The sequence below is a fragment of the Theropithecus gelada genome, chromosome 16, assembly GCF_003255815.1.
Source record: "Theropithecus gelada isolate Dixy chromosome 16, Tgel_1.0, whole genome shotgun sequence".
In the NCBI taxonomy this organism is placed as follows: domain Eukaryota; kingdom Metazoa; phylum Chordata; class Mammalia; order Primates; family Cercopithecidae; genus Theropithecus; species Theropithecus gelada.
The window spans coordinates 12,062,861-12,089,523 of NC_037684.1; the positions used below are offsets into that span (position 1 = coordinate 12,062,861).

The 26,663-nt window shown below is 43.7% G+C and overlaps 1 protein-coding gene across 1 annotated transcript in view; it reads left to right on the top strand.

Moving 5' to 3' along the window:
* The first annotated feature begins 20,097 nt into the window (after window positions 1–20,097).
* Window positions 20,098–26,663, top strand: part of PPM1D (protein phosphatase, Mg2+/Mn2+ dependent 1D) — a 70,673-nt gene continuing 64,107 nt past the window's right edge. Inside the window, exon 1 of the mRNA XM_025363708.1 lies at window positions 20,098–20,802. Coding sequence (XP_025219493.1) covers window positions 20,331–20,802 — 472 coding nt within the window. The 5' untranslated portion in view covers window positions 20,098–20,330. The remainder of the gene's footprint in view (window positions 20,803–26,663) is intronic.

Below are 26,663 nucleotides of genomic sequence, written 5' to 3' on the forward strand. Positions count from 1 at the left end.
AGGCATATGCTACCATGCGTGGTTCATTTTTAAATTTTTTTGTAGAGATGGGGTCTCACTATGTTCCCCAGGCTGGTCTTAAACTCCTGACCTTTAGCAGTCCTCCCTCCTCAGTCTCCCGAAGCACTGGGATTACAGGTGTGAGCCACTGCACCCAGTCCCAGGTTTGGTCATTCGTTGTCAGTTTGAATCCACCATTGAGCACCTCTAGTTAATTTTTCATTTCAGTTCTTACACGTTTCAACTCCAAAATTTCTATTGTGAGCTAATTTATATCCTTTATTATTGATATCCTCTATTGGCGAGATGTTTGTCATACTCTCCTGTAGTTCTTTTTTTTTTTTTTTTTTTTTTTTTTTGTTGGGGTTTTACTTTTTTTGCCCAGGCTGGGGTGCAGTGGCATGATCTCAGCTCACCATAACCTCTGCCTCCTGGGTTCAAGCGATTCTCCTGCCTCAGCCTCCTGAGTAGCTGGGATTACAGGCACGTACCACCACACCCAGCTAATTTTGTATTTTTAGTAGAGACGGGGTTTCTCCCTGTTGGTCAGGTTGGTCTTGAACTCCCAACCTCAGGTGATCCGCTGGCCTCGGCCTCCCAAAGTGCTGGGATTACAGGCGTGAGCCCTTGTGTCCAGCCCTCTCCTTTAGTTCTTTAGACTCACTTTCCTTTAGTTCTTTGAACATATTTATAATAGCTGATTTAAAGTCTTTGTCTGCTAAGGTCAAAATCTGGATGCACCCAGGGACATTTTCTTTTTCTTTTTTTTTTTTTGGAGACGAAGTCTCGTTCTTGTCACCCAGGCTGGAGTGCAATGGCGCGATCTTGGCTCACTGCAACCTCCGCCTCCTGGGTTCAAGCGATTCTCCTGCCTCAGCCTCCTGAGTAGCTGGGATTACAGGTGTCTGCCACCACGCCTGGCTAATTGTTGTATTTTTTTTTTTTTTTTTTTGAGATGGAGTCTCGCTCTGTCGCCCAGGCTGGAGTGCAGTGGCCGGATCTCAGCTCACTGCAAGCTCCGCCTCCCGGGTTTACGCCATTCTCCTGCCTCAGCCTCCCGAGTAGCTGGGACTACAGGCGCCCGCCACCTCGCCCGGCTAGTTTTTTGTATTTTTTAGTAGAGACGGGGTTTCACCTTGTTAGCCAGGATGGTCTCGATCTCCTGACCTCGTGATCCGCCCGTCTCGGCCTCCCAAAGTGCTGGGATTACAGGCTTGAGCCACCATGACTGGCCAACATTTTCTGTTTTCTGCTTTTTGTTTTGCATATGTGGCATATCTTCCAGAGGTGGTGGTGGTGGTTGTTTTTTTGTTGTTGTTGCTGCTTCTTTGGTGACTTTCTTCGAATAATTCTGTAGATTCTGTATTCTCTGCATTGTGTGGCAATTGAGTTCTCTGCTAGCTTAAAAAAAAAATTATAAGCCAGAATTCCTAGGTGTGATCCCTGGGTCAATATAATTTAGTGATCAACTAATGATCAGTCAGAATTCCTTTAATGCTTTGTCTTTCTGTCCTCTCTTCTTTGCCAAGGGAATCTGTGTGAGAAGGCATGCCTTCATACTTCAGGCAGTTTACAAGACAGCCTTAGCTTTCGTTTTCTGCTTGCTACGAGCCTTAAGGTCAGCCAGAAGCGAGTGACTGGAAACATCTTCATTCCCATCTCTCTCCTGGGTAAGTGCACAGCTTTGTGCACGCATGCAGCCTGTTAGATCCCCTGGAATATGCTGGAACTTTTCAAGTTCCCTATGTCTAGTTCCCTTTTCTAGTTCCCTATATTGTCTAATTCTCCATGATGTACTTTTAGATTCCCAACCTGTCTCTTGCTTACCCCAACTGAAAGTGCAGTCTTAGTCAGCCTCAACATTGCTAGCAGATGGCTCTTGTTTTGTTAATGCCTTGGGAGTCGGGCATTTTTTCTGATGAGCTGAGTTCTAAGTCATCAAGTAATTACAACTCCCTAGGAATAGAGATTTTCCAGAGAGCTGCAATTTTGAACTAAATATTGGCTGTACTCGGGGGATCTTTCTTTTAACTGAGCTCCACAAGAGGTCAGCCCTTGCCATTGGCTGAGACTGCTGCTCACATCTACCTCTACTGAGCTGATGAGGGAGGGTGGATGGGAATAGCATGCCAGCCACAAGTTAAAATATCACAGATCACACTGTCTTAGCAAAGTTTAATAGCTTCTCTTTCTAGAGTTCTGAAATGGTTGGTCTTAGTGGTTTTGCAGGATTTTTCATTGTTTTTGTGGGAGAGCAAGTTCACCGAAGGTGAACTATTCTGGAAGTTAATCTCCAAGCAAGTTCATTCTTTTTTTTTTTTTTTTTTTTTTTTTTTTTTTTTTTTTAAATGAGAAGGAATCTCACTCTACCACCCAGGCGGGAGTGCAGTGGCGCCATCTCAGCTCACTGCAACCTCCCCCTCCCGGGTTCAACCAATTCTCCTGTCTCAGCCTCCCAAGTAGCTGGGACTACAGGTGCCCGCCACCACGCCTGGCTAACTTTTGTATTTTTTAGTAGAGACAGGGTTTCACCATATTGGTCAGGCTGGTATCAAACTCCTGACCTCAGATGATCCACCCGCCTCGGCCTCCCAAAGTGCTGGGATTACAGACGTGAGCTACCGCGCCAGGCAGGGCAAGCTTATTCTATTTATTTATTTATTTATTTATTTATTTATTTATTTATTTATTTATTGAGATGGAGTTCCGCATTGTCGCTCAGGCTGGAGTGCAGGGGCGCGATCTCGGCTCATTGCAAGCTCCGCCTACCGGGTTCACGCCGTTCTCCTGCCTCCGTCTCCCAAGTAGCTGGACAACACGCCCGGCTAATTATTTTGTATTTTTAGTAGAGACGGGGTTTCACCGTGTTAGCCAGGATGGTGTCTATCTTCTGACCTCGGGATCCGCCCGCCTCGGCCTCCCAAAGTGCTGGGATTACAGGCTTGAGCCACCGCGCTCAGCTTTTTTTTTTTTTTTTTTTTTTTTTTTTTTTTTTGAGACAGAGTCTCTCTCTGTCGCCCAGGCTGGAGTGCAGTGGCGCGATCTTGGCCCACTGCAAGCTCCACCTCCCGGGTTCACACCATTCTCCTGCCTCAGCCTCCAGAGTAGCTGGGATTACAGGCGTGAGCTACCGCGCCGGGCCGCTCATTCTTAAACATGGTTCTTCTCAAGTCTTCTGTATCTCTACGGGGAAAGTTTTCATTTAAAGTCTGTCCTGCTTTTATCAAGCTATCCAGCCTATCCAGGTGATTCTGATGCATGCTAAAGTTTGAGAACAATTGTTCTAAATCCTTATTATTCAAAGTGGGGCCCATGGACTGGCAACTTTGGTACCACCTGACAGCATATTAGAACTGTAGATTCTTGGTCACCCCCTAGACCTAATGGAGCTGAATCTGCATTTAATAGGATCCTCCAGATGATTCCAGGATCCCCAGATGGTTCATGTGCATGCTAATGTTTGAGAAGCTCTGCTCTAAATAACAATCTCTTCTCAGGGATGTTCTTCATTTTTCCCTCTCTCTTTTACTTTTTCCACTGTTTTGAATTTTTCCTGTCAGCATTTTATTTTTTTTATTTTTATTTTTTTGAGACGGAGTTTTGCTTTTGTTGCCCAGGCTGGATGGAGTGCAGTGGTGTGATCTTGGCTCACTGCAACCTCCACCTCCTGGGTTCAAGCGATTCTCCAGTCTCAGCCTCTCAAGTAGCTGGGATTATAGGCATGTGCCACCACACCTGGGTAATTTTTTGTATTTTTTTGTGGAGACGGGGGTTTTGTCATGTTGGCCAGGCTGCTCTTGAACTCCTGACCTCAGGTGATCCACCTGCCTTGGCCTCCCAAAGTGTTGAGGTTACAAGCGTGAGCCACTGCGCCTGGCCCCTGTCAGCATTTTTAAAATGAGTATGTCTCTTTAATAATAAAAAATCATTATTCTGGGTGGGCGCAGTGGCTCACACCTATAATCCCAGCACTTTGGGAGGTTGAGGAGGGCAGATCACTTGAGCCCAAGAGTTAGAGACCAGCCTGGGCAACATGGTAAAACTCTGTCTCTACCCAAAATACAGAACATTGGCCAGGTTTTGTACTGTGCGCCTGTAGTCCCAATTACTCAGCAGGCTGAGGTGGGAGGATCACTTGAGCCCGGGAGGCAGAGGTTGCAGTGAGCCGATATCAAGCCACTGCACTTCAGCCTGGTTGGCAGAGTGAGACCTTATCTCAAAAAAAACAAAACAAAACAAAAAAAAAGTTTTAATGAAAAGAGAAAAAAGTCATTATTCTATTTACTTTTTAGCTACTTCTCTCTCCTATTCACAGACAAACTCCTTAAATGACTTACCTATACTGTAACCAGAGTCTTTTTCTCATCACCTCACTCACTCCTCAATCCCTATCAGCCTGACTTGTCCCTGCCACCCTACTGGAACTTCTTGAGCAAGGGTAACAAGAAACCCCTTGTGGATAAATCCACTGGATGATTTTCAGTTGTAAACTCACTTGACCTCTCTACAGCATTTGACGATACTGGCCATGTTTGCCTTCTTAAAAGTCTCCTTAGATTTTTGAATAGGACATTCTTTCCATCTTCTTCTACCTCTCTGACCACTCATTATCATCTTTCTTTGGTGTCCCCTGTCCCCTAGCCTGGGTACGGCCAGGGAGTGGGCCTACTTGATCTGAAACAGAGTTTCCCAGTCTCAGCACTCTTGACTCTTTGTTGCAGGGGGTAGGAGGGTGGCAGGGGGAGGCCTCCGGGGTGGGGGTGTCCTTATGTGCATTGAAGGATGTTTAGTAGTAACATCCTTGGCCTCTACCCACTAGATGCTAGTACCATTTCCTCTTCTCAAGTTGTGACAATCGAAAATGTGTCCAGATATTACCAAATGTCCCATCGGGGGAAAAATTGCCCATGGTGAGAAGAACGGGTCTAAAAGCAATCAGATCAGATGTGACCTGGTTCTGGTAAATAGTAAGAGAGCCTTGCTGAAGATTTCTAGGAAAGTTCTTTTTTTTTTTTTTTTTTTCAGATGGAGTCTTGCTCTGTCACCCAGGCTGGAGTGCAGTGGCACAATCTTGTCACACTGCAACCTCTACCTCTCGGGTTCAAGTGATTCTCCTGCCTCAGCCTCCCGAATAGCTGGGATTACAAGTGTGTGCTACCACACCCAGCTAATTTTTGTATTTTTAATAGAGATGGGGTTTCATCATGTTGGCCAGGCTGGTCTCGAACTCCTGACCTCAAGTGATTCTCCCACCTCGGCCTCTCAAAGTGCTGGGATTACAGGCGAGAGCTACAACACCTGGCCTGCTAGGAAAGTTCTTGACTTGAGAAAAAGCTATGGGATGTTATTCTTTCTCTCCCGTCACATGGGGAAGCATGTAGTATTGATTGCCACAGGTAGCCATCCTATAGCTCTGGATGAAGAATGAGGTGGTTTCTGATGACATTGCTGGATCAACCAATTCTGATGTCAGCCCTTCCTCTGGATTTAGTCCTGACTAATACACCTTTCAAACTCATTTACTCATCTGGTCTCCTGTTGTCCCATTTCCTTCTACCTCTTTGTCTCTCAGCCCGTCCCCTTCAGATTGACATTTTATTTGCAGTTTGGTTTTCTAATTTATTTTTCCCAGTAGATACTAACGTTTCCTCTATCTTTTTCCCACATTTTACATGGAGGCTAGCATCTCATCATTGTCACAATGACTGCCAGCTCCCAGGCCTCAACCTGGAATCTCAGAAGCAACTCTCTTTGTATAGCTGAGGGGCACCTGGGACATAGAAGTTAGGAAGATAACTGGCTGGGATCAAGAAACGTCTTTCACTGCACCTGAGGCTCAGTTGTGCCCTCTGCTGACGCTAGGTCGGGAGGCTGCACAGTTCCAACTTGAAACTTGGAGCAGGGTTTTAAGACCTCTGCTTTCTCATGTTGAAGAATAGGAAAAGAGAAATAGAAAATACAAAAATGATGAGTCCTTGGAATTGATAGGACACGTAGATTTGAGAGAGTTGAATATGTTTTTTGTCTGTTTGATTCCCTTCTCTATTCCCAGTGTTTCGAGCAGTTTTAGTCCACGGTAAGTGCTCAGTAAATATTTGTGCTGATGAGCAAGCAAAAGGCTGTTCTGCTGTGAAAGGTATAGTGGAGACCCTTATGCTCCTAGAAAGATGCAGAGAACAATTGCCTTGGTTCCTGACAAGTCCAAGGTCCTCAATGAGGCTTATGTAGGCTTCCTGCCCTCTGGTTCTATGAGATATCCCTATATCTGTGCAACAAATCATTTTTTTCTTGTATTATATTGAGGGGTTCAGGCATAGATTGCCAGTCTTTTTTTTATTTTTCTTTTTATTTTCAAACAGGGTCTTGCTCTGTCACCCAGGCTGGAATGCAGTAGCACCATCATGACTCACTGCAGCCTTAGCTTTCCAGGCTCAGGTGATCCTTCCACCTCAGCCTCCCAAGTAGCTGAGATTACAGATGTGGGCCACTGTGACCAGCCCTAGGCTGGTCTTGAACTCCTAGGCTCAAGTGATCCTCCCACTTTCGCCTCCCAAAACATTGGAATTACAGGCGTGAGCCAACAAGCCTACCCAATAAACTGAACATTCTTTTTTTTTTTTTTTTTGAGACGGAGTTTCGCTCTTGCTGCCCAGGCAGGAGTGCAATGGCACGATCTCGGCTCACTGCAACCTCCGCCTCCCGGGTTCAAGTGATTCTCCTGCCTCAGCCTCCCGAGTAGCTGGGATTATAGGCATGTGCCAAAATACCCAGCTAATTTTGTATTTTTAGTAGAGACGGGGTTTCTCCATGTTGGTCAGGGTCGTCTCGAACTCCCAACCTCAAGTGATCCGCCTGCCGAAAGCATTAGGATTACAGGCATGAGCCACCACACCTGGCCCTGAACATTCTTTTAAATAATTCAGATGGGCTGATTCCATTCAGGGGGTCCCATATATGGAGCTTTACTTAATTTGAAGGGTGAAAGGGGCAAACGTTAATAAATCATTGTTCCTATGCTTTGGCATCTGCTGACATAGCTTTTTCTGCTACTTCTCTTGACACGCTGGCCCCTGTGAGGACCATGATGTTCCTTGGGTGCATCTCCCAAATCCCAGGAGCACAATTTCTACTATCCTACAACCTCTCCATGCTGGGCAAGATAGAGGTAAGGCTTAAAAACTGGTGCCTGCTTTCCCAGGTTGGTCCAAGAAAATGAGGCACATACTCTGTTGCAACTGAGTCCCAAACCATCTGGGGGAATTCAGTTGACTCCCCCCACCAGGCCCTTTCATGTGGAGAGGGCCAGGAACAGGATAACTTACTTTTGAACACGCCACTATCTAATTTATTTAGTTTTCTTCTCCGGTTCTCCTCCCCTTATAGCCTGTAGAATTTTTTTTTTTCCTGAGAACTTTAGAACATTTTATTTTGCTTTGTTTTGTTTTTTGAGACAGGGTCTTGATGTCACCTAGGCTGGAGTGCAGATCATAGTTTACTGCAGCCTCCAACTCCTATGCTCAAGTGATCCTCCTGCCTCAGCCTCCCAAGTAGCTGGGACTACAGGTGCGTGTCACCATGCCTAGCTGATTTTTAAATTTTTCTTTTGTAGAGATGGGGGTCTTGCTTTGTTGTCTCAAATTCCTGTCCTCAAGTGATCCTCCCACCTCAGTCTCCCAAAGCACTGAGCCACTGAGTCCAGTCTTTTTAAATTAAATACAGAAAAATATGGAGAATAATAAAATGAACGTGTGTCATCACTACCAAGGATCAAAGATTATTAACATTTTGTCATATTTCTGCCCTATTTTAAAGAAATACAAAAATTACAGATAAATTTTATATTCTTTTTACCTCTTGCTCTGCACCCCAGAGTCCCATTAACCATGTCCTCCCCTCAAGGGTAACAACTACCATATTTGTTTGTATTTTTCCAGTACAATTTTTAGATTTTATGTACATTAGGTTACTTTCTACTATATATATATTACACAAATTATTTTACTTTAGCAATATATAATAATGTCTTTTTTTTTTTTTTGAGATGAAGTCTTGCTCTGTCACCCAGGCTGGAGTGCAGTGGCGCGATCTCGGCTCACTGCAACCTCCACCTCCTGGGTTCACGCAATTCTCCTGAGTAGCTGTGATTAGGCATGTGCCACCATGGCCAGCTAATTTTTGTATTTTTAGTAGAGACGGGGTTTCACCATGTGGGTCAGGCTGGTCTTGAACTCCTGACCTCAAGTAATCCACCCACCTTGGCCTCCCAAAGTATCGGGATTACAGGCATGAGCCACCGCACCTGGCCTATAATAATGTCTTGAATGTGTATGAAGTGTATATAAATATGCTATGCCATATCAATTTGTGTATTCATTTTAAATTATCCTCAGCCGGGCGCAGTGGCTCACACCTGTAATCCCAGCACTTTGGAAGGCCGAGGCAGGTGGATCACAAAGTCAGGAGATCGAGACCATCCTGGCTAACAAGGTGAAACTCTATCTCTACTAAAAATACAAAAAATTAGCCAGACGTGGTGGTGGGCGCCTGTAGTCCCAGCTACTCAAGAGGCTGAGGCAGGAGAATGGCGTGAACCCGGGAAGCAGAGCTTGCAGTGAGCCAAGATCACGCCACTGCACTCCAACCTGGGCAACAGAGCAAGACTCCGTCTCAAAAATAGAAATAAAAATAAAAAAATAAAAAAACAAATCATCCTCTTAGGACTGGGCATGGTACCTTACACCTGTAATCCCAGTACTTTGGGAGGCCAAGATGGGAGGATTGCTTGAGGCCAGGAATTTGAGACCAGACTGGCCAACATAGTGAGACCCCATTTCTATTTTATTAAATTAAAATATTGGCTGGAAACGGTGGCTCCTGTAATTCCAGCACTTTGGGAGGCCAAGGTGGGCAGATCACTTGAGGTCAAGAGTTTGAGACCAACCTGGCAAACATAGTGAAACCCCATCTCTACTGAAAATACAAAAATTAGCTGGACATGGTGGCGGACACCTGTAATCCCAGCTACTTGGGAGGCTGAGTCAGGAGAATTGCTTGAACCCTGGAGGCAGAGATTGCAGTGAGCCTAGATCACACCACTGCACTCCAGCCTGGGCCACAGAGTGTGACTCCGTCTCAAATAATAATAATTAAATTAAATTAAATTAAAATATTAAAAATAAAATAATACACTTAGGCTGGTGCATGGCTCATGTCTGTAATCCCAGCACTCTGGGAGGCCAACGCAGGAGGATTGCTTGAGGCCAGGATTTTAAGACCAGCCTGGGCAACGTAGTCAGACCCTGTCTCTACAAACAATACAAAAATTAGCCAGGTGTAATAATGTACACCTGTAGTCCCAGCTACTGAGGAGGCTGAGGTGGGAGGATCACTTGAGTCCAGGAATTAAAGGTTACAGTGAGCTATGAGCCTGCCACTGTACTCCAACCTGGACAACAGAGCAAGACCCCACCTCAAAAAAAGAATTATAAAAACGCAATTATTTGGCTGGGTGTGGTGGCTCATACCTGTAATCCCAGCACTTTGGGAGGCTGAGGTGGGTGGATCACCTGAGGTCAGGAGTTTGAGACCAACCTGGCCAACATGGTGAAAGCCCATCTCTACTAAAAGTATAAAAAATTAGCCAGACGTGGTGGTGGGCATCTGTAATCCCAGCTACTCAGGAGGCTGAGGCAGGAGAATTGCTTGAACCTGGGAGGTGGAGGTTGCAGTGAGCTAAGATTGCAGCATTGTACTTCAGGTTGGGTGACAAGAGAGAGACACTGTCAAAAAAAAAAAAAAGCAATTATTCCTTTAATATCTTGTAATATTATTTTTGAGATGTTTCCATGTTGACACAGTGTACCAGTTAGGAATGCTTCTGGCTAAAGATAACACAAAACCCAACCAAGGGTGATTTAAACAAACCAACTTTTTTCTCTCACATACAGATATTCTGGAGGTCAATAGCTGTGGCATTTTTTCCATAACTCAGTTATGTCAGGGACAGAATCTCTGTACTTCTGGCACTTTCTTCACAGCTGTATGCAGGGGGAAAGTGCAGTGCCAGCTGCATTTGTCTCTAGAATCCCTCAACAAACTTCCATTTATATCTCTGATCAACTGGGCACAGTGGTGCACCTGTGGTCCCAGCTACTCAAAAGGCTGAGCCCAAGAGTTTGAGACCAGCCTGAGCAAAAGAATGATACCCTTTCTCAAAAAAAAGAAAAAAAAAACCTCTCATTGATCATTATTTTCCCATGGCCTACGTGCAATGGAGCTTAGGAAACGGGATAATTAGTCTTTTCAGCCCCATAGAGAAGGTGGCAAATGGAGAAAAGAGTCAGGAATGGTTGCTGACAGTCAGTCAATGTCTAGTATATCATTCCTAAAAGAATATTTCTTGTGACTGCTATCACAGTTATGGGGATTTTCTTACTTATTCCACTATTGATGGATGTTGCCAATGTTTGCTATTTCAAGCAATGATGCAATGAACAACCTTGTATGTGTCTTCTTGTGAGTTTGTAAAATCTTTATCACCTCCATTGTACAAAAAAACTGGCTCTGCTAAATTGTATATTTTTGTATACCAGGATATGTTTTTGAAACAAAAAAGCTGAATGTTTAACTTTTTTTCCTCTATAACATCATGTTCCTGAGGCACAAACCCAAATGTCCTTCAGTGAGGGAAGGATCAAGAGGGAGTAGGGATGTCTAGGGGTGGAAAGCTAGTGAACATTATAAAAATAATTTCCTGCTATAGAGAAATGAGTAAAGTCTTAATATATTAAAAATAATATTCTGAATTAGTACATAAACAAAAACTGGGACATCAAAAAGACTCACAAAGAAGCAGAAATCTCAGAACAGACCACACAGGATGAAAAGAACACTGCAACACAAGAATTAGGTATAGTTAGGAGCTCAAACAAACAAGACCAATCATACTAGTTACAGGGTATCCTCAATTCCCTAGCAACGAGGAACACGAGATTTTTATCTGTGTCAGTAAAGATTCTTCATATTGCAAGTGAAGAAAAATCCAAGGCAAACTGCTTTCATTAGAAGAGGAAACAGAAAAGTCTATTGCTAAGTCCAGTGATGGTCATGACTTTATCCAAAGTTCAAATCATGTTAGTAGGACCTAGCTCCCAGGTCCTCTTCCTCTGAGTGTCAGCTTCATCTTCAGGCAAGTTCCGTTCCTGGTAACAGAATGGCTGTAGCAGTCTCAACTTCACATTTATAGGACACAGGATCCTGAAGAAGAATTAGCTTATCTTCCAGTAGCTTCATTTTATTAGGGAGAAGTTTTTCTTTCCCAGAAGCTCCAACAAATGTCCTCATATCTCACTGGGCTTCTGACTAGGTTATGAGTTCATTAATGAACCTTCAGTAAGGCCATGGAGATGGAATATGTTGACTGGCCTAACCCAGTCTGAGCTCTCTCAGAGCTGAGGCTGAGACCAATTCTACCAAATCACATAGCTTGAGAGTAGGGGAGGGCGTGATTACCCAGGATAAAATCTTTGTATTGTTTCACCAAAAGAAGGGTGTTCAACCCAGCGATCTCGTTACTGGGTATAGACCCAAAGGAAAATAAATCATTCTACCAAAAGGACACATGCATCCATACGTTCACTGCAGTGCTGTTGACAACAGAATCAACCTAGGTGCCCTCAATGGTGAACTAGATTTAAAAAATGTGGTACGCATACACCACAGAATACTATGCAGCTATAAGAAAGAACAAAATCATGTCCCTTACAGAAACATGATAGAGTATAGGCCATTATTGTAAGCAAATTAACACAGGAACAGAAAAGCAAATACCTCATGTTCTCACTTATAAGTGGGAGCTAAACATTGGATACACATGGGCATAAAGATGAGAACAATGACACTAGGGACTAAAGGGGGAAAGGGGGTGGAGGGCAAGAGCTGAAAATCTACCCATTGGGTACTATGCTGACTACCTGGGTAATGGGTTCACTCGTACCCGAAACCTCTGCATCATGCAATATATCTTCGTAACAAATCTGCATACGTACTCTCTAATTCTAAAATAAAAGTTGAAAAAGAAAAAAGAAGGGTGAATGGATGTTATGGATACTGGAAAGGAAAAACCAAAATGTCCACTAAAGTATCAGAACACACTTTATATGATTTTTAGTTAATTATATGTAAGCAGGTAGAATAAGCCATATTAATCTCATTACAAAGACAGTCTGTCATTATCCATAAATCCTTTGACTTATTTACCTCATTTTTCATTAAACCCATCCAAGAATAATTAGGGGCCAGAACCGCTTTCCACCAATCACCACTTAAATGATAAACCTATTCATTAAATGATAAAGCTAAATCAGTGCCCTCGATTGCCTGTAAAAAAAGATATTGAGCTAGGCACAGTGGCTCACGCCTACAATCCCAGTAGTTTGGTAGGCTGAGGTAGGAGGATCACTTGAGACCAGGAGTTCGAGACCAGCCTGGGCAATATAGCAAGACTCTGTCTCTACACAAAAAAATCCAAAAATTAGCTAGATGTGGTGGCATACCCCTGTAGTCCAGCTATGTGAGAGGTTGATGTGGGAGGATCACTTGAGCCCAGGATTTTGAGGCTTCCGTTGGCTATGAATGTGCCACTGCACTCCAGCCTGGGCAATACAGCAAGACCCTGTCTCAGGAAAAAAAAAGATATAGAAGCCCAGTGCGTGCTCAGCCTTGGAGATAGACTTCAACCCTCTGATCCTCTGATACATCCACACACTGCTGCTCCCACTGTTGAGTTAATGCTTGTTCACTAACCTGTTTGTTCCAGTTGTTTTTGCTTTAATTACATATTTAAGTAAATGTTACATTACATGATGAAATAAGAGTGGAGGAAAAATAACTTCTCTCTATGAAAATAAATTTAATACTTTGGAAAGACTCAAAAAAGGCAAATTAATTTTTTTTAAGATGGAGTCTCGCTCTGTTGTCCAGGCTGGAGTGCAGTGGCACAATCTCCACTCACTGCAACATCCGCCTCCTGGGTTTAAGCGATTCTCCTGCCTCAGCCTCCCAAGTAGCTGGGATTACAGGCACCCACCACCACACCCGGCTAATTTCTATATTTTCAGTAGAGACAAGGTTTCACCATGTTGAGCAGGCTGGTCTTGAACTCCTGACCTCAGGTGATCAGCCTCCCAAAGTGCTGGGATTATAGGTTTGAGCGACCCAACCTGGACCAAGCTTCCTCTCTTTAAATAGGTGATTTAGGAGTTCAAGGTTACAGTGAGCTATGATCACGCCACTGCACTCCAGCCTGGGCAACAGGCCAAGACTCTGTTTCTAAATAAATAGCTCTGGGCCAGGCACGGTGGCTTGTGCCTGTAATCCGAGCACTTTGGGAGGCCGAGGCAGGCGGATCACCTGAGGTCGGGAGTTCGAGACCAGCCTGACCAACATGGAGAAACCCTGTCTCTACTAAAAATACAAAAAATTAACCGGGCGTGGTGGTGTGTGCCTGTAATCCTAGCTACTGAGGAGAATCGCTTGAACCCGTGAGGCGGAGGTTGCGGTGAGTTGAGATCACACCATTACACTCCAGCCTGGGCAACAAGAGCAAAACTCTGTCTCAATAAATAAATAAATAAATACTTCTGAAGTCCCTTCTAAGTTCAGTTAAGTCCCACATACTGGATAGAGGCAGAAAAATGTGAAAAAAAAAATGTGCCTATTTAACACAAAGAAACAGTGAGTATTTTAAGATAATCTCCTCCTATGCTAGCTCAGAAACCAAAATTTCGTTAACATCTGCAAACAAATGGAATGTTTTAACTTTAGTTTCTATTTTTTTTTTCTTTGACAGTTTCGTTCTGTCGCCCAGGCTGGAGTGCAGTGGTGCCATCGGGGTTCACTGCTGCCTCTGCCCTCCAGGTTCCAGCAACTCTCCTGCCTCAGCCTCCCAGGTAGCTGCAACTACAGGCAGGCATCACCATGCTTGGCTAATTTTTGTATTTTTAGTAGAGATGGGGTTTCACCATGTTGGTCAGGCTGGTCTCAAACTGCTGACCTCGTGATCCACTCGCCTCGGACTCCTAGTTTCTATCTTAAAGGTGGTTTCTCTAATTTCGTCTCAAATTCTGGATGGTACACTATTAAGGGCATAAAATCTTCTGCAGCAGAAGTATAGTAAATAGTACTGCTGAATAAAACTAAACCATACAGTAATTACCTCAAGGAAAAAGATGCTTTTTCTAAGTTATTTAAACAAATAGCTTTTATTTAACTTTTCATAAAATGGAAAAAAAGGAACTTTGTATAAAGTAAAAGCAATGACGCAATAAAGACTAGGCCACATCTCTTTAGAAAAAGAAAAAAAAGGCCAAGTGTATCAGTAGAACTATCTGAAGAGACAAAGGTACAAATGTTCTTTCCCCATTATTGACTCAGAAACCACTTATCTGCAGAAACATGACAGATTGAATTTCCATGGCTAATTAAGAACAAAACAGGTTTGACACCTTTGGGACTTTGGCAGCTGTGATTCTAATTTTGCGTCTCCCACCAATTTACATTCACACACAATGAATGTGACAGTGGTAGTCAGATTAGAGTGATTATTTTGTTAAATACTGAGTTATGAAAGCAACAGGGTCAGAGTAAAGGCAGGTGTACAGAATTTAACCTCTTGAGACACGTCATCTCACAGCCGTAAATACACAAAGTGGCTCTAATAGATGGACAAAGGACTACTACTCTACGTGGTAGACTTCACTGATATTTTCTAGCTATGGGAAGAAACGATAGCAAATTAATTAGATTTTCATTTTGTTTCTAAAATTAATTCTTTCTTTCTTTTTTGTTTTTTTTGAGACAGAGCCTTGCTCTGTCACCCAGGCTGGCATGCAGTGGCGTGATCTTGGCTCACTACAACTTCCATCTCCCAGGCTCAAGTGATTCTTGTGCCTCAGCCTCCCGAGTAGCTGGGATTATTACAGGCAGGCACCACCATGCCCGGCTAATTTTTGTATTTTTAGTTGAGACGGGGTTTTGCCATGTTGGCCAGGCTGGTCTTGAACTGTGAGCTCAAGCAATCCACCCACTTCGGCCTCCCAAAGTGCTGGGATTACAGGTGTGAACCACTGTGCCTGCCCTAAAATTAATTCTCAGAGTGTATGTTTGAAGATTTTGAACTCTGTAATTAAAGACATGACTCCTAAAATGAACAAATCAGTGGATGACAACAGTTAACCCTGAAACAGATCCAAGCATATATAAAAACTTACTAATAAAGGGAGTATCAGTAACCAATTGGGAAACACACTTGTTTGAAAGAAACTCAAATTCACTTTATGCCAAAATAATTCCAGATAAATTTGAATGTAAAAACACATTTTAGCCAGAAAAATACTAGAAGAAAACATAAAATTTTAGTCATAAGTAATCTCAGAAGTAAAAAGACCATTTTATTTTCTGGGTTTTTGTTGTTTTTTTTTCTTAAGATACGAGGTCCTGGTTTTGCTATGTTACCTTTGCTAGTCTGGAACTCCTGGCCTCAAACAACCCTTCCACTTTGGCCTCCCAAAGTGCTGGAATTACAGGCATGAGCCACAATACCTAGCTTAAAAGGACACTGAGGACATTTTAAGCTTAAAACCACTGGAAATATAACAAAGGAAACTTAAAAAGATTTTTAAGGATATTTTTATCCCATGTTTTCTTTTAGTATTTAAAAAAATATATATGGCCGGTCACAGTGGCTCACACCTGTAATTCCAGCTCTTTGGGAGGTGGAGGCGGGTGGATCAAGAGGTCAGGAGATTGAGCCCATCCTGGCTAACATGGTGAAAACCCGTCTCTACTAAAAATACAAAAACTAGCCTGGTGTAGTGGTGCATGCCTGTAATCCCAGCTACTCGGCAGGCTGAAGCATGAGAACTGCTTTAACCCAGGAGGCAGAGGTTGCAGGGAGCTCAAATCGTGCCACTGCACTCCAGCCTGGGTAACAGAGCGAGAGTCTGTCTTAAAAAAAAAAAAAAAATTCATAACAATAAAAAAGAATATTCTAATATCTGTAGAACAACTAATCACCTTCTTTTTCAACAATGTCTTGGCTATTCTTATCCATTTTCTCTTCCAGATAAATGTTGGAATCAACTTGTCAAGTTACAAAAAAAGAATCCAGTTGGAATTTTGATTAAAGTTATAATAAGTTTGTAGATTAATTTGAGACCAATTGTTTTCTCATCTAGAAACATGGTATCTTTTTATATTATTTAGGACTTTTTTTCTTTAGCAAATTTTCCTGGTTTTCCTCATATTAATTTTATACATTTCTTGCTAAGTAAATTAATTAATTAACTCACTCAACAACTCTTTGTCCGAGGCTCAGAGTGTACAGCAATGAACAAGACAAGTTGCCTGTTCTCATGGAGCCTGTAGTCTAATTGGGACAAATAAAAAAGATCAGCTAGTGAGTAGTCCTCTGCAGATAATTAAAATAGGGTTATGTGAAACAGAGATATTGGGTGGCTACGTTAGATTGGGTAGTTAAGAAAGTCCCTCAATATTTCTTTCTTTCTTTTTTTTTTTTTTTGAGGCAGAGTCTCACTCTGTCGCCTAGGCTAGAGTACAGTGGCACGATTTTGGCTCACTGCAACCTCTGCCTCCTGGGTTCACGCCGTTTTCCTGCCTCAGCCTCCCGATTAGCTGGGACTACAGGCGCCCGCCACCACACCCAGCCAATTTTTTGTATTTTTTAGTAGAGATGGGGTTTCACTGTGTTAGCCAGGATGGTCTCAATCTCCTGACCTCGTGATCCGCCTGCCTCGGCCTCCCAGAGTGCTGGGATTACAGGCGTGAGCCACCACGCCCGGCCTCAATATTTCAACTGAGATCTGAGTAGCAAGAAGAATCCAGCTTTGTAAAGCTGCTGGGAGCGGGGATGGCATTTCAAGGAGAGGGAACTGCTAATGAAAAAAAAAAAAATCACTAAGTCTCCTAATAGTTTGATATTTTCTGTTCAAGGAACAGAAAAAAGGCCAGTGAGGCTAGCAGTTAGTGGCAAAGGGGAAAGTGTTATGAAAAGATGTTAGACAAACATTTAGGGGCCAAACAGATGATTCAGGCCTTCATAAGGAGTTTGCATATTATTTTATTTTTTTTTGAGACAAAGTCTCTGTTGTCCAGGCTTCAGGGCAGTGGCAGTGGTGTGACCTGAGCTCACTGCAGCCTCTGCCTCCCAGGTTCAGGTGATTCTCCTGCCTCAGCCTCTCCCCCGAGTAGCTGGAACTACAAGTGCACGCCACCATGCCTGGCTAATTTTTGTATTTTTAGTAGAGACAGGGTTTCACCATCTTGGCCAGGCTGGTCTCCAACTCCTGGCCTTAAGTGATCTGCCCGCCTTGGCCTCCCAAAGTGCTGGAATTACAGGTGTTAGCCACTGCGCCTGGCCCATATTATTTTAAATGTGATGGAAGCCATGAGTGTATTGAGTAAAAGAATGACTTGATCTGATTTATGGTTTTTGAAAGATCGCTATAGTAGCTAGAGGAAAAAGAATCGCAGAAGGCCAAGAGTGAAAGAAAGATTTGTGAGGAGGCAAGTGTAGTGGTCCAGGTAAGAGGTAATAGTGGCCAGATACGGTGGCTCACACCTGTAGTCCCAGCTACTAGGGAGGCCGAGGCACCAGATTTCCTTGATCCCAGGAGACAGAGGTTGCTAGTGAGCCGAGATAACGTCACTGCACTCCAGCCTGGGTGATGGAGGGAGACTCTGTCTCAAAAAAAGAAAGAAAACAGAACATATTTCTACACAAATGGAAATGACCCAGAAGAGGAGAAATTAGTCTGGGTGTGGTGACACATGCTTAATCTCAGCTACTTGGGGGCTAAAGTTAGAGGATCACTTGAGGTCAGGAGTTTGAGGCTGCAGTGAGCTATAATTGTGCCTGTGAATAATCACTGCACCCCAGCCTGGGCATCATAGCAAGTCCCTGTCTTTAAGATTTAGAAAGAGAAAGGAGAGATTGACAAGGCACAAGCAAGGAGGATAACTGTTGGAGCAGTAAAGCTCTTGAAAAGGAGACAGTATGGAAGATATGGATAGTATCTTGAAAAATAAAGTGGATGAGAAGCGACATGAATAGTGGAAGAAACGAAGACAGTGGGCTATGAAAAATGACGGGGAGACACCAGGGATCAGTTGCTGACAGCATCTCACAGTAGTAGCAGTCTGCATAAATTTTAAAAGAACTTGAGTTTCTGAGGGAGGATGGAAGAGAAGTGGTTTGGAGGTAATATGAGGAGTAGGCCACAGATAAGAATACCTGTGAGAGGAAAAATAACCTCCTGTACTTGAAAAGTTGCAAGGGAGGTAGTTTTGCTAAGTGATAAACCGGGTTTCAGTTGGAATGGGAAGTTGATGGGAACACTTACAGAAGAGGCTAAGAATAAAGGGGAAGTGGCTGATGGCAGATGTTGAAATCCAAAGTGTGAAGTGAAACGGTTAGGATGTTTGGTGAAGAGTGGGATATGGAATCAGAGTGGCTGAAGTAGAGTAGCATGGAGATACCAGAGCAATAAAGGGATGACGCAGATCCCATTGGTTGTGATTGAAGTGGAAAGGATTATAAAGCATGATGGAATTATCTTTTGGTAATCTCTTGGGTCAAACGTGGTGAACGGTTAAGATGAATAATATAGAGCTACACAAACCATTCTTGTTGCAGGTCTTGTGATATGGATTTATTACAATGCTAATATTTCATTTAGGATTTTTGTATTCATCGTTACAAAACAGGGTCCGTAGGTTTCCTTTTAGTGTTCATAACACTTAGGTTTTATTAACAGGGTTATGATCACGTCTCCAAACAAGCTGGGATTTTTTTCTTTTTCAAGCGTTTCCATGCCCTGGAACCATCTGGTCTAGTGCTTTTTAGGGTAATGAATATCTTCGATTATATTTATTTTTATTTAGTTGATCTATTCAGATTTTCTACATTTTCTTGAGCTGCTTTTTCTTATTTATATTTTTATTGGTATAAAGATCTTTTCTATTTGTATTTCTTGTGCCAACTGTATGTACATTCCCCCCATTCCCGTTTCCATACTGTTTTCAGGCCATTTGAAGTTCTCAAAGGTTGTAAAGTACAGATTGATGATGAAGTGGCCAAAAACGGGAAAAGTGAACTTTAAAGCGATTCAACTACAAAACGTATGCTACTGAGCAAATACTAGTGTATTCCTCGCTCTGCGGCTTAATTCCGTGAAAATCAGTGCAAAGGTTTTAGCGTTGGGATTGTGACCGACTCGGTGAAGAGACGGGACGATCACCAAACCGTTAGAGCACTAGGGCTCTTGGCAGGTTTTGTCAGTTATTTTCAAGTGATAACTTGAAGTGACACCGCAGGAATAAAATGCTGTATCCAGAGCTGGTCGGAACAAGCACTACCTTTAACAAAAGCTGAAAAGATCTGCTAAGAATTAGTTAGAATACAGCCCTCTTTCGTCTCTGACAATACCTAGTTACGTGAACCGAGACTGTGCAGCTGACGGTGGAAATTTCCCAAATGCTTTTTAAAAACAGAACTGGACAGCCTCCCTCCTCCATTCCCAGTCGGATACGTCCCACCCAGATCCAGTTTAAGGGTGCCGCACTTGTTCCGGCCAGCTCACAATCGCCCCTCGGAAGGGAGGTTTCCCGCCATTTCGCTCAGGAGGAGGGTGAACTCTTCTCCTTTCATTCTCCACTCGCTGGGGGCCCGAGTCCACACCACCTTCCCGGCAAAGGGAGCAGCGGGACGCCAAAGCCAGCAGGCCGCATTAAGAACCCTGGACTGAGCCAAAAGCCTACAGAGACCAAGCCGCTCGGAAAAGGATCAGCAACCGCCGACAACCCGGAGGGCGAAAAAGCCCGCGGCGTGGGTGAAGCAAATTGGTAGGTGCGCGGGCCCAGGGCCAGCAGCGGGAGAAGGGAGCGCGGCTGTCGCCGGCGGGAGCGAAGGCGGGGACGGAGGGCGGGCTCGCTCCACTCGACTCCGGATTGGTCGGGCTCAGAGAGCCGGGTGACGTCAGCGGGGGAGAACGCCTGATTTGTGTGGTGGGCGCGGGCGGGCGGGGGAAGCACAGTGCGCAGGCGCAACTGCTTGGCTTCGCTCTCTCCGGCGCTCCGGCCCAGCTCTCGCGGACAAGTCCAGACATCGCGCGCCCCCCCTCTCCGGGACCGCCCCCTCCCCCCTCTCGGCGTCGTCGAAGATAAACAATAGTTGGCCGGCGAGCGCCTAGTGTGTCTCCCGCCGCCGGATTCGGCGGGCTGCGTGGGACCGGCGGGATCCCGGCCAGCCGGCCATGGCGGGGCTGTACTCGCTGGGAGTGAGCGTCTTCTCCGACCAGGGCGGGAGGAAGTACATGGAGGACGTTACTCAGATCGTTGTGGAGCCTGAACCGACGGCTGAAGAAAAGCCCTCGCCGCGGCGGTCGCTGTCTCAGCCGTTGTCTCTGCGGCCGTCGCCGCCCGCCCCTGCCGGCGGCGAAGTCTCGGGGAAAGGCCCAGCGGTGGCAGCCCGAGAGGCTCGCGACCCTCCCCCGGACGCCGGGGCCTCGCCTGCACCCAGCCGCTGCTGCCGCCGCCGTTCCTCCGTGGCCTTTTTCGCCGTGTGCGACGGGCACGGCGGGCGGGAGGCGGCACAGTTTGCCCGGGAGCACTTGTGGGGTTTTATCAAGAAGCAGAAGGGTTTCACCTCATCCGAGCCGGCTAAGGTTTGCGCTGCCATCCGCAAAGGCTTTCTCGCTTGTCACCTCGCCATGTGGAAGAAACTGGGTACGTTCCCTGGCTTGTTTGGCGCCCGCCCCTTTTTCAGGCAGTTCAGGGCTTTTATGGCACTAGCCCCGCGTGGGCCCCCGGCACCCAGAGCGCAACCAAAGTGTACATTGATGGAAGTTACCAAACGGTGAAATAGCGCTTTGCTGGGTGGAGGTCCGGGCAAACCAAGTGGCCTTGGGGAAGATAGGATTGCTGTCTCCCTGCAACCTCTTCTTGCTTTATTTCCATCCTCCAAGGATCAATGGGAAGCAGCCCTCTCCCTTCCCTGCTTCACTGTGGTGGCAACCAATGAAAACGTGTTTGAAACCTGGCGCCAGATTTTGGCCAAAAGATAAATCGGTGTTGCACCTGGGCCAGGCGAAGGAAAAATTGTAGTGTTTCCTTAGAGAATCTGTCATAATTCTGCTCCTGAAAGTCTTGTCCCTCTCGGTTGCCGCCTACCGGTGGTGTCAGTTCTCCAGATTGACCCGGGATTGCTGGGGTTGGTTGCTGGAGTAAAGCGTAAGCTAGTTTAGAAGGGCTGAAATGTAACCATCCGGCATCTTAAAGTTTTGGAAGGAATTCCGTTGTAATGATGGTGAGATGTTTTTAGGATTATAAACGTGTACTGCTTATGAAAAATAAAAACGCGGAACGTGTTGTTACCTCTTAAACTGGCCCCGTGTTAAGGGTGTGCGTTAAATTGTGCTTGGGCTTTCTTTTTGCAGATTGCCTTAGCTGATTGCTTTTAGGTAGTTTTCAACAGTGCCTAGTTTAAATAGTACTTATAAATTGTAAATGCCCATCAAAATAGGAAAAGGCAAGGAATTACTGTATGCTAGAAGGAAATAAAGGTCTTAAATGTCTAAAAATTTCGGTGGAGTTGTAGTTTCATCTAAGTTTTAAATGTTTGTAGAGCAGGCAGGATTTCTGTGCCCGACATATACAGAATAATCTTACAGGATTATAATTGCTTATCTGTTGCAGTGAATAAATGGCATGCATCTTTGTTAGAGCAAAGAAGACAATACTCTCCAGTGGTGAGGAAAAAAACCTTGTTTATGGCAGCATAATAAAGTTGCTTTATTTTCAGCAGAGGGATAGAGACATAGAGAAAAGAGTTAGATTTAGCAAATACAGAACATTTTTAGAAAGGTATTGTCATAGAGTTGTAGATTTAGCCGGTTTCAAAGTCTGTTTTCCATTTGCTTGGCTTTCTGCCAAGAATTAGTTGATTGACTCAAAGACCAACCACTAGGCTTGTTGGAGGCGTTTCCCATCCATCCCAGGGGCCCCTCTTTATGAATGTATTTTGTTTTTGTGTAGGCACCGTAGAACTGAAAGCGCTGTAGGTATTGTAGGAATATGTCATATCATTGACTGCAGGGCAACGAGAAGTCGACAGCAGCACAAGAGAGGAAGACTAGACACAAAGAACTATTTAGAGTTCTGTTTTTTTTGCAGTGTACTTGGAGTAACATGAATTTGCCATGTTTGAACTTTAAGGATAAAAAGTCTTTAAGATATAAACTCCGTTACATTAGTATTTAAATTTTTTTTTTTTTAAGAGACGGGCGGGGGCGGGGAATTGGTGTGGGCGGTCTCACTTTGTTGCCCAGGCTGGGCAACAAGCGATCCTGGGCTCAAGGGATCCTCCCTCCTCGGTCTCCGAAAGTGCTGGAATTACAGGCGTGAGCCACCCTGCCGGACCTTCAGCAGCATTTTTTAATAAAGCAGGGATCATGCTGTTAAATGTAAATATATATGGTTTAGTTTTACATACACAGACTTTTCGAATTAAGCTTTCACTCTTATGATGCATAAAGTTTAGAGCCTTATACTCCAGAAAAATGTTAAAGTTTGTTTTGTAACACAGCTAGACCTCAGACTTCGTCCTCAAAACTTGAAGAAAAAAAAAAAAGTATGCTAATTATTTTGGGAGTCTTGACAAAGGAAATGAAGGTTTAAATTTTTTTTTTCAGTACAAATTCTTGGATGGCTCCACATTTTCTAGAAAATAAACTGTAGTTTGTAATCTGCAGGCCAACCCTTTCCTGTACAGATTCAGCCTCTCTAGTAAATTATATCTGTTACACGAATTTCCATTACATTAGTCTCTACTCAGCCTTTTTCAGGGCACATCGAAATATTCCATTTCCATTTTCTTGGATTGTGCCTCTCTCACCCCGACCCCCCAACAAGGGAAACTCGAACAAAAATATATCCATCATGTAAATTCCCAGTCAGTATGTTTTCTTCTGTGAAGACTTCTTTCTTTTGGAATCGAGCACCGTTTTTTCTACTTTGTAGTGCTCATTGGATTGTAGTAGTAGTTCTCAAACTTTTTGCTCTCAGAACCCTTTATACTCTTATTGAGTACTCTAAAGAGTTTTTGTTTATGTGGGCTACATCTTCCAATATTTACTACATGAGAAATTTAAACTTAGACAATTTAAAAATATTTCTTTAAAAACAAACTTATATTTTTATATGTTTTAAAGAAATACCACTTTTTTTCCCCAAATAAGAAATAGTGGTGGGAGGAGTGGGATTGTTTTACATTTTTGCAAACCTCTTTTAATGTCTAGCTTAATAGAAGACAGCTGAATGTCTGGGCGAGGTGGCTCACGCTTGTAATCCCAGCACTTTGGGACACCAAGGCAGGCAAGTCACCTGAGGTCAGAAGTTTGAGACCAGCCTGGCCAACATGGTGAAACCCTGTCTCTACTAAAAATACAGAAATTAGCCAGGTGTGGTGGTGCATCCCTGTGATCTTAGTTACTCGGAACCCTGAGGCAGAGAGAATTGCTTGAACCCGGGAGACGGAGGTTACTTTGAGCTGGGATCGTGCCACTGCACTCCAGCCTGGGTAACGGAGTGAGACACTGTCTCAAAAAAAAAAAAAAAAGCTGAATTATATCCACTTCTGCACTCAATCTCTTGTGCTATTTGGTTGAAGTGTCTAAAGAAAAAGCAGCCCCACACACATATGTAGTAGGAAAAAGGAGAAAGACTGTATTAGTCTTTTCAGATAATTGTGGATATTCTGCACTAAAATGGTAGCTTTTTTTTTCCCCCAGAGAAAGGTGGAAGAAAAGTACTTTCTTAAAGTTAGTTGAATTGGAATTTGAAACCTTAGTAATGAATTTCATACTTAATACATTAAGATTCATTGGTCTGTTTTGTACTTTGAATAAATCTCATCCATGTGTGATTTTTGTGACATAGTGCATTAGCTACTTGGAAAGTAAAGGTTCACTCAGTTAAGAACATCCTCTGAATAGTAACACATTTCATTATACAATATCAAAGAAAATCATGTTTGTTAATATCACTGATCTCATCAGAAAAGTCTTTAAATATTGGGAAGCTATCTAGTTCACTGTTGTGGATACACATTTTCCAAAATGTATTTTTCAAGCAACAATTAGAAATGTATCGTTGACAACAAATACTGTCAGTTTTTCTTGAAGTGAAAAACTCACTTTGTTCATGTTGAAGATGTACACCAAATGCCCAAGTTTTATTAACACAGTCTCTCAAGTAAAGATGATGGTCGATGAATAGTGTGGCTTATTCATTACATGACTCAGACAATCAATCACAGGTGCTTTTCCTGTAGTATGTAACAAAAGCCTGTTTTTATATAGTCTCCTTTTTGTCATGTAGAATATTAAAAAGATGTACATGGCAAGACACTGTTGCTATAAAAATAAAAAATGAGCCTAGCATGATAGCATGTGCCTGTAGTCTCTGCTACTCAGGAGGCAGAGATGGAAGGATCGCCTGAGTCTGGGAAGTTGGGTTACAGTGAACCATGATGGAGCCTGTGCACTCAGCCTGGGCAACAGAAAAAAAAGTAGATATTCATGGGTTGAGAATTAATAAAATTAATTTTTGTTGTGTCATCAAGGATATTCTTTTTTTAATTTTAATTTTTGTTTTTTTGAGACAGTCTCACTATGTCACCCAGGCAGGAGTGCTGTGGCACAATTTCAGCTCACTGCAACCCCTGCCTCTAAGGTTCAAGCGATTCTCGTGCCTCAGCCTCCAAGTAGCTGGGACTTGGAGGCGTGTGCCATCATACCCGGCTAATTTTTGTGTTTTGTTTTGTTTTGTTTTTTTTTTTAAGTAAAGACGGGGTTTCGCCATGTTGGCCAGGCTGGTCTCGAACTCTTGACCTCAAGTCATCCATCTGCCTCGGCCTCCCACAGGCACGAGCCACCACCCCTGGCCAGGAATATTCCAGGACGATTTTTAAAGGCCAGCCATTTTGAGACGGAGTCTCGCTCTGTCGCCCAGGCTGGAGTGCTGTGGCCGGATCTCAGCTCACTGCAAGCTCCACCTCCCGGGTTCCCGCCATTCTCCTGCCTCAGCCTCCCGAGTAGCTGGGACTACAGGCGCCCGCCACCGCGCCCGGCTAGTTTTTTGTATTTTTTAGTAGAGACGGGGTTTCACCGTGTTAGCCAGGATGGTCTCGATCTCCTGACCTCGTGATCCGCCCGTCTCGGCCTCCCAAAGTGCTGGGATTACAGGCGTGAGCCACCACGCCCGGCCAGGAATATTCTTAAGTGAAATTAGCTTGCATTTTTGGACTGTAAATAGGTAGCTGTGAAGAATGCAGTGACTAATAGCTCAGTTTGGTGCCACTGCCTTGACTCCTGCCAAGGCACCAGCAGTTTACCAGCCATTGCTTTCTACCATCAGTACAAGTGTCAGCACAGTGAAAAGGGCAAATAAACTCTTATAATTATTGTGAAAATAGTTTTGGCCTTATAGAATCCCTATAAAGATTACACAGACCACTGGGAGATTCTAGTCTGCTATAGTATCTGCCTGTCAGCTAAATCTTGAGGTCTTTGGGGCCAGAGATACTGCCTTACTCATCTTTAATCGTTTTAGGATTGACCACATAATACCTTGCCCAAAGTAACTGCTCAACAACTAGTTGAGTTTAGTTGAATTTCTGTTGAGTGTAAACAAACAAATGGACTTTCTTCTTTTTTTAAATTAAAATTTCTCCCTTTAAAAAATTGTGCTAAAATACAGATAACATAAAATTTATACCAAGTTGGGCGTGGTGGCTCACGCCTGTAATCCCAGCACTTTGGGAGGCCAAGGCGGGCTGATCACCCGAGGTCAGAAGTTTGAGACCAGCCTGGCCAACATGGTGAAACCCCGTCTCTATTAAAAATACAAAAAAATTAGCCACACGTGGTGGCGTGTGCCTGTAATTCCAGCTACCGGGGAGGCTGAGGTGGGAGAATCATTTGAACCCGGAAGGCAGAGGTTGCAGTGAGGTGAAATCATGCCATTGCACTCCAGCCTGGGAGAAGAAGCGAGACTCTGTCTCAAAAATAAATACATAAATAAAATTTATACCATTTTAGCCATTTTTAGATATATAATTTAGTGGCATTAAGTGTATTCATAATGTTGTACTACCATCACCACTATTAATTTTCAAACTTCTTCATCAGCCCAAATAGAAACTCTGTGCCCATTAAATAATATCTCATTGTGGACCCTTTCCCAGCTCTGGTAAACTCCCCATTCTACTTTGTACTGCTATGAATTTGACTATTCCAATACTCCATTTAAGTAGAAAAGTGTTCTTTTGTGTCTGACTTATTTTACTTAGAGTATCTTTAGAGCTCATCCATGTTGTACCATGAGTCAATTTCTTTCCTTTTTAAGGCTGAATAATATGCCATCATATAGATGTGTGCATGCCACATTTTGTTTATCCAGTTTTCTGTTGATGGACATTTGGGTTGTTTCCACTTTTTGGCTATTGTGACTAGTGCTGCTGTGAACATTGGTGTATAAGCATTTGTTTGCATCCCAGTTTTTCAGTTCTTTTGTTTATGAACCTATAA